An 8,703-nucleotide genomic window follows, 5' to 3' on the forward strand; every position below is an offset into this window, starting at 1 on the left:
GGTGTGCTGCTGGTGCCTTTTTGTTCATACCGGAACAGATAACAAAACATGAATCAAAGAATACTAATAAAACACACGCACTCTCTCTCTCTGATACAACGAGAAAACAGAAATAAAACTAAGAAACATATGCTGCATGTTCACAATCAGTACACATCAGGAGTTCTAGTGATATTGCGGTCAATGCACCGAATTGCGCCTAAAACGAGTAGCAACGAGTTTCATTTAATAATCCTTTTTTTCAAATCCGGTACGCGCGGCGCGTCGCGTCCCGTTCGTTAAAGTAGACGTTGGAAGACGTAGTTGGATTCCGTTCCGTACGATTAAGTAAGTAGGGAGCGAAAGGTAGTAGTAAAACAACAAGTAATATTCGTTACCTACACTATGACAACCGAAGACCAGACCAACGGATTCGGTTCCGGATAGGATCGGGAACACGGACAAATTCTTCGCACTAACAAATGCACCACATTTCCACCCGTATAAATACTGTTCTCTCTCTCTCGGTCTCTCTGCGCTTCGGGACAGTGGGACACGGCGAGGCTAGGCCGCTGGGGCGTACAAAAACAAACGTGAGATTCCGTGTCTCTCCTAAACACTATCCCGTCTCTCGGATGCCGCCGTCCTTCCGCGCCCATTCTAGGGTCCCGTCAACTGTGTGTGTGATGACTAACGGGGTAAAGAGTGAAGTGATCTTGTTCGTTCGTTCGGGCTTCAAAATCTGCTAGCTACACGATGAAATGCGGCTTTGCCGTTCGCAATCGATCGCAATCGAAACGAGTTTTCTAGCTCCCCGTCTCTAATTGCACCTGCGTGTCTGCGCGGGGTACTTACTGGGTCCCTCCTCTTACCTTCACGCCAACCGCTCGTCCTCGTGCGGCAACAGGAAGCCCATGGACTCGGGATGTCACAACGGTGTCGGCACCGACACCCAGAGGATCTTTTTCTGCTCACTGTCGACGGCGGCCTTGATTTGGGTGCACATGTGCGTAATGTTGACGCCCGAAATGACCACTGGAACACGAAACACAGTTAGTGAGGCAAGGCAGCAAGGTCCCGTGCCCATGTTACGCACCCGATATGAACTGCCGGTACTCGGACTCCAGCTTGAGCGTGTGCTCGAACATTTCTTTGGCCGCCTTGGCGGAGATTTTGTCGGTCGAGTAGCGCGAGTCTTTGATCTCTTTGATTTGTTTGGCCGACTTGAAGCGCTGCAGCAGCACGACCGGATAGATTTGAGCGCGCTGCAGCCGCTCGACGGCCGCCATGCTGACGTTCAGGATGCAATGGCATTGCTGCGGCAAAAGGAAAACGGAACATTAGCACCAGCGATCGATTGAGCGATCGCTCGCATCACGAACCTTGTTATCCCGCACGGCTTGCATGCTCGTGTACTCGAAGATGCCGTTGCTGCGCAGTTTGTAGTCGGCGATCGTGTTGTTCTGGAGCGCCAGTTCCATCTCCTCCTTCGTGCACTTCTTCTGGGCCTCCTGCAGCACGGCAAAGTCCTCGGGGAAATCGATGCACAGCTTGTCGATCACAAACTCCGCCAGTGGCCCCAGAATGATCACCGGTCGGTAGGTGTCTGTAGCCGAGAGAGAGAGAGAGAGACGATCACTGTGGTTATGATGCTTGCCTTGGCCCCCGCTCCGTGGCGCACGTACATTCTAATCGTTCCACCCGCTGGTAGGTGCTCAGTCCGTCGTCGTTCAGTGAGCCCGAGTCCAGGTAGAGGCTCAGGTGGGTGTTGCTAAAGCTGGCCAGTTCCTTCGAGTCGCGCGATGAGCTGCGTTGCGGCTTGATGCGCTTGAAAAACGATCGCCGTGCCGAAGTTGATCCACGCCGCGCCGTCGTATCGACGTCTCCGGTGTCTCCCAGCAGCCGTAGCTCCTCTTCCACTCTGAAAACAGGACATTACGGGAGCGTGAATCACATTGGAGAGAAATGCGGCCACACACACGGGGGACATACTTGAGTTTGTTGGGAATGATGCCACATTGGCGCTTGTGCCCGTACTCGTCCAGCTTCCAGGCCCGCCACTTGCCGGGAATGCCGCCGAACATGGTGTTGTCGACGAACAGCACCTCGTCCTTGGCAAACGACAGCTCCGATTCGCCCTGATCGCAGTTCCGGTCGAACCCGACGCGAATGTACAGTGCATCGCCCGGTTTGTCCTTGATTTGATTGAACTCTACAACGGAAGATACGGATTGTTCGTAAAAAATCGCGAGGGGGACAAAATGGAACTGACCCAATACTCACTCTGTATGTTGTAAAGCACGAGCACCTTGACGTGATCGGCCGGTTTGGCGATCTCCAGGGCGGCATGTTCGGCCGTCGATCGGCGCATATCGGTACCGTTAAACTCCAGTATCTGATCGCCGACCAGCAGACCGGCCTGGTCGGCGATCGAGTCCTTCTGTACGCCGTGCACGAAGATCCCGTTCGCGTTGCCACCGACCAGCGTGATCCCCAGGTTGGACGTTTTGCGCGTCTCGATGTAGATATCGCGCGGCTGCTCCTTGTACATGCCCGAGCCCGGTCCAGACCCGGTGGCTACCCGGTCGTCGTCGTCCTCGTCGTCATCCTCGTGCAGCTCCGGTTGCTCGAGGCTGTCGGCGAAATCTTTCCGCTCTTCCAACCCAACGGATGTCGTCTTCCCGCGATCGCCTCCTCCCGCGTTACCGGAGGCCGCCGCCGAGACGGCCGAGATGAGGGAGCGGCCACCGCCACCGCCACCGCCGCTTCCCACCATCGGCCGGGGTGGTGAATTCTGCGGCGTCGGTGATCCCGAGCGGGCCAAATTGTCTTCGCTTGTGGTCAGATTGTTGTACACGACCGGATTGTACAGCACCAGCATGGTGATCGAGTTGCCGCACTGGCGCAGTACGTGCGCCGCCAGCTCGTACGTGGCCTTGCGCAGATTGATGCCGCACACCTCGAGCAGCTGATCGCCGATGTGCAGCCCCACCTTGCTGGCCAGACTGTTCTCGCCGACGTTCGACACGAACACGCCGCCACCGTTGCGGCGACAGAAAATCTTGATGCCGAGCGACATTTCGCTCTTGTCGATCAGCACCAAGCGGAGTGCCCCGACGTTCGGTTTCGAGTGGACACCGGTGCCGCCACCGCCGCCGTAGTGGTCTTGCAGCGAGCTCCGTTTGTTCGAACCGGGTCCGCCCCCCGCTGCGGATGACGAGGGAACGTGGCCCGGCTTCAGGATCTGCACCTCGAACGTCGGAATCGGTGACGCTCGCTCGGAGCTACTGCAGTCGATCGAACCGTTGCTGATCTTGATGCCGCTACCGCGGCTCGTGACACTCGGGTTCGTCGACGGGACGCCAAAGCCGGACCCCGCGACGGCCATCATCGCCATCTGATGCAGGTGCTGCTGGTGCTGCTGCTGGTGGCTGCTTTTGTTCCGGGGGAAAGTTCCCCCTTCGTAACCGGAACCGGCGCCGCCACCGCTGCCGCCATACCCGACGACGATCGGGACGTCCTCCTTCGACGACTGAATCTGGCTGTACCGGTACGACGTGTAGTCCATCGAGACACCGTGTCCGTGATGATGTCCGGGACCGCCGCCACCCGTGGTGCCCGCTCCTCCCGTGAGCAGTGTTTCCGGAACACCGACACTGTTGGCCGACGATTGCTGCGTTCGCATGTTGAACGGGTGTGGGTACGATCCGGGAATTGTGGCCCCGTACCCGGCCGTAGCACCGGCGTGACTGTGCTGCACATGGTGAGCCACCCGGTTCGAGCCCGACCCGGACCCGGATTGCTTGCGCATGTGCGGCAACGGAAGTGTGTTCGTTTTCGATCCCACCTGCCCACCACCCGAGGACAGCGTGGCCGGTAAAGCGTTGCTTCCGGTGCCCTTCGGACCCTTCGGGATCGGTGGACCTCCGGGTGGCAGCGATCCCAGCGAAAGTGACTCCGTGTCCGTGATACTCTCGGCATCGCTCGAGTACTTGGACAAGGTTTTCGTAATCTTGTCCGACATAAAGAACTCCGTGGCACTGCCGGGCCCTCCACGGTGATCTTTCGACGATCCGACGCCACCGACCGCCAGCCCGGGGTAGTAGAGCATGCCGCCGGGTGGACTCTTCGGGGTCGACGAATCGATCGAGTGACTGCTCTTCTGGGACGCGGACGACGACGGGATGGGAATGAAATCGAGCGAGTTCTGTTGCTGATGGGTTGCGGGGTGGCCCAGGAGGAATTGTTGCTGCTGGTGTTGCTGGTGCTGCTGGAGCTGCTTACTCATCGCGGATAGATTCAAACTGAACCGATGTTTGTTGAGGTTCAAACCACCATCGTGATGCCGATCGTCGTACGGTGAGGTTCGCGGGAACCCGGTTCCGGTCGGTTTCGGCAAGCCTCCACCGACACTGCCGCCACCGATCGATGGCAGTCCATTGTTGGCGCCACCACTCGGACTGGAGCCGGCCACGCCGGTCGGATCGCCGTACTTTGCCGCCAGCAGCCGGCTGATGTCGATCGTCGGCATCACGGGATGGGAGTTGCGTTTGTTTGACGACGAGCTCGGTAGCGTTCCGACCGGTGGCCCTTCGGACGGTGGAATGCCCTTCGGCGGCAGTGCTATGGGCATGTTGCCACTGGCCACCACACCGCCACTCGGGCTACCGATCGGGTGGTGGAAGTTGGTGGGGATTGTGTTCGCTTCGTTAAGGGCCGCCGAAAAGTAGTTGTTGTTGTCCAGATCGAGCGGTCCACCACCGCTCGGGATCGTTAGCCGGGGTCGCTCCTTTTTCGGCCGGTGCACGATCGTGCCCGGGTGGTTCTCGGTGAACGGGACCGTCATGTTTACCCGGGGCCACGTACCGCGCGGTATGTCGGCGGCCTGATGTGACGACGACGACACTGTTCCCGTGCCGCCGCCTCCGGCCTTGCTCCGGCGCTTGCCGGAACGTTTGCCGTCGCGCTCGTCACTGTACAGTACGGAATCGAGCGCGGCAATGGCGTCGTTTTCCTGGCTACCGCCGCCGGCCCCAGCATCCTTGCTGTGGTGGTTACTGATGGCCATCTTGTCTTTGATCTTCTGGATGAACTCCGTCAGCTTGGAGGCCGATTTCGTCGACGACGGCGTGCTGGCGGCCACCGAGTTCGGGGTGCTCGGTGACGGTTGGTGCGACGCCGACGAGGAGCAGGGCATCGCGGACGGCAGGAAGTGGTTGTTGTGGTCAAACTCGAGGCTCAGCCGGTTCACCATCATCAGGGCGCTCGGTGAGTTCGTGGCCGCCGTCGCGGTCGTGTGCGTGTTCTGCTGGCTCCCGAACGTTGCCGTCGTGGAGAGCGAACTGTCCGTCTGGGTGCAGCTGGTCGTGTTGCGGATGTGGTGCTTCAGGCGCGGCTGATAAAAGCTCGCATAGCTCGGGTGCGGCTCGGCCATGTCCTTGATCACGATCAAGTTCAGGCTGCTGTTGCGCATGTCGTTAATGTACGCGTTTACATCGTTGATGTTTTTGATGCTCTCCATCGGTTTGTTGTTGATCGACAGGATGCGATCACCCACCGCCAGCCGACCATCCTTGGCGGCGATCGAGTTCGGTTCCAGCTTCGCAATGTACAGACCCAACTCGAGCGTCAGCCCATGGTTACGGTTCGTGCTCGTAAACGGAATCTGCACCGGCAGCAACCGCTTCGTCGGCCGCTTGACCGTGATGATGCACTGCGGGACGCTACCGCGGATCGTGCGGTAGATCATGCGGCGCGAAAAGGTACTACAATCGTGACTGTTGATCTGACAGATGATGTCGTTCGGTTTGAGTTTGCCCGCAAAAATCGAGTCATGCTCTACGGCGGCCACGTACGGGCCGCACAGGTTTTTCGAGTTGCTGTGATCGCTCCCCCCGTACCCATGGTGATCGAGATCGCCGCTGATCGTGAGCCCCCAGTCGGACGAGTTGCTCAGCAGGGGCGACGTGTCGATCTCGACGATCTCCACGTCGTACTGCTGCAACGATTCCAGGTTGTAGATCGAGCTGAAGCTGCTGTAGTGCGAGTTCCGGTGGCTGCTTCCGTTGTTGTTCATCGACGCCAGCGACGCGTTCGGGGTCGGTGTCGGTGTGCCACCGTTTACGTCACCACCGGCCGCCGCCGCCGCCGCGTTCCTGGTACCCGCCGGTGATCGGATCCCGGAACGCGAACTGGCGGCGTTGTTGTTGATGCTGTCCCGTATCAGTTGATCCAACTGATCGGTCAACAGTTCGATCTTCTTGTGCGCATCGTCCTTATCGCGGATCGCCGCCAGCAGCTTCGAAGTGGCCGTATCACGCTCTTTTCGAATTTCGTCGCACAGATTGCGCACACTGTCCCGTTCCTGGACGATCTTTTCGCGCTCCGAAATGGCCCAATCACGGCGCTGCTTTGCCACCTCCGTATCGTGGACCGCTTTCGTGATCTCCGCCTTCGCCTTGTCCAGGGCTTTCTTGAGCCGTTCGATTTCCTGGTTGGCCGTGTCCAGGTTCTCCGACACGATACCGAACTTGTCCTTGCTCTCGGACAGCTCCTTGCTCCAGCTGCTCTCGTTCGACAGCTGCTGGTACTCTTGGTGGCTTTTCAGCAGCTCGATCTTTTCCTTCAACCCAGCGCACTCCTTCAGCTTGCCCTGCACCTCCCTCTCGAGCGCCTCATTCTTGTCGTACAGCTTCTGGTTCTCCTTCAGCACGCTCCCGCGTTCCGACAGCACCGTCTCCAGCTCGTGCTCGGTCGCCTTCAGCAGCTCCTTGTACTTGTTCCGTTCCTTCTTCAGCTCGTCGCACAGCTTCACGTAATGGGACGGATCCTTCGCGATGTCGTCATACCGCAACCGGAGCGCGTCGTACTTTTGCTTCAGCGCACTGTACTCGTGGAACGTGCTGTTGAAAAAGTCACCCTTCCCGTCCAGCTCCTTCTTGAGCAGCTGCAGATCGTGCTCCAGCCGCTGCTTCTCGCTCGAAACCGTCTTCAGCTGCGACAGCACGTCCCGGTACTTGGTCTTCAGGTACTCGAACTGCATCAGATGCTCGTACTCCGGAGCACTGCCGTTCGAGCTTGAAAAGCCCGAGAAAATGTTGGCCCCTGCATGAAGCGGAAATGCTGTCAGTGCCTCCGTTGCTCTAAGTCCCTCCCGGAGCCCACTTACCACCTCCGTCGTCACTATTGTTTTCGCTTGAAGCCATTTCGACGGAATCAGTTACACGCTCGCTACACACGCAATCCGGCAATCTGTTACTGTTCGGCACACTTACTCAGCGTTCCGCAGTTTTGGGAAGACATTTTTTAACTAAAAAGAGAAAAGAAAATCAATCAACGATCGGGGAGCGCGGAACGGTGATCGTGCTGGTGCGCCACCCTGATCTCGTCGTTATGCATCGTGGCACATCGTGGCAGCATAACTAATGGTTAACAATAAATTAATCACTTGGCACCGCGAGACGGCCAACGAGCGCTGCTGGACCGGATTGCCCGTCAAGAACGGCGATCGGCTGCACGGAACTACTTGGATTACGCGTGAAAGACCGTGTGTGACAGCTGACTGCGGCTCGAACCGATCACTACGATCGCTGTTGAGCTGAAAGATCACACTTCAATGAGTAGCTTCGGAACGGCGCGCGCCATGGGAAGTGGCCAGATGAAGGTACGAACTCACACCTCAGGCGAAAACACAAAAAGGCACAAACTGCACGAACGATTCTATTCTTCGTCCAAATGACGGATGAAATGTCACTCGAGCTCTGTGTGGACTCTTTTTCAGCTAATCGAAGCAACCGCGATCGGGTACACAGAACAATCGGGGTATCGAGGGCACCCGGCAGAGCAGGCCAAATTCGTGTGACGTTTTTCATTGGGCCGAAGCGGAACGGACCGCCCTGAAAACGGTTTCGATCTACATTTTCCAACCACGAGACCACAGTTTGGTGCGACTTTTTGCAAACTAATTAACGACCACTTGCCTCGCGCTCTCTCTGCGGGCGGGTTATGCTTTGCTGGCAACAATCAATTGTTGGCGTTGCCCGAACCGCCCGTGCAATGAGAAAACATTTTACACAACAATTATGACGAGACCTGCGCTGCGATGCGGTGCGTTGCGTGTGCACTGTTTTCGGCGTCGAGTCGCAATCGCCACACCATTCACCGTGGGTTCCGTTTTCGGGTTTCGTAGTGTTTATTTTCGGTCCACTCTCTTCCTGGGTGGCTCGGGTGCGGGGAGGTGGTCAGGCAAAGTAGTAATCATCACTCCGTGACCGACGGAAAGGCCATCGCGAATCGCGAGTACACTACATTCGGACTCTGACTGGGGGCCCAGAGGCTGGCCAGTGCAGCCAGCCAGACAGCAGCTGTCAAACGGAACTTCACTGATGACGATGACGGCGATGGCGATGATGATGATGGTGCGAAGCGATTTCGCTCTATCTGGTGTTTCTATTTTTCTAACATTTCTTTCCTTTAATCGCTAATAAACGAGCAGAACGGCGAATGGTTTTTATTATTTGTTTCGAAACGCATTGATGATCCTATCAACTGTCGCACGTTTCGTTTAAATATAAAATTTATTCATTCAGCAGTTCTTGATGCCCTGGCGCAAGAGTGCAACCGTGGAGTTTTTCTGTTCTTAGGAAGTCGGCTCGATGTTTCTGGCAAAGATATTAATATGCACGGTTCAAGAATTCGTAAAAAATAAGAGACACAAACAATAGA

General features: G+C 57.0%; 1 protein-coding gene across 1 annotated transcript; it reads right to left on the reverse strand.

The window, feature by feature from the left end:
- Window positions 1–827: 827 nt before the first annotated feature.
- Window positions 828–7,184, reverse strand: LOC128272958 (disks large homolog 5). The gene is made up of 7 exons (XM_053010848.1): window positions 7,148–7,184; window positions 2,263–7,083; window positions 1,972–2,191; window positions 1,665–1,900; window positions 1,362–1,585; window positions 1,076–1,295; window positions 828–1,014 (listed from the first exon to the last, which is right to left on the reverse strand). The coding sequence occupies exons 1-7, from the start codon at window positions 7,182–7,184 to the stop codon at window positions 908–910; spliced, it is 5,865 nt and encodes a 1,954-aa protein (XP_052866808.1). The 3' UTR covers window positions 828–907.
- Window positions 7,185–8,703: the final 1,519 nt, after the last annotated feature.

The sequence above is a fragment of the Anopheles cruzii genome, chromosome 3, assembly GCF_943734635.1.
Source record: "Anopheles cruzii chromosome 3, idAnoCruzAS_RS32_06, whole genome shotgun sequence".
Taxonomy (NCBI): domain Eukaryota; kingdom Metazoa; phylum Arthropoda; class Insecta; order Diptera; family Culicidae; genus Anopheles; species Anopheles cruzii.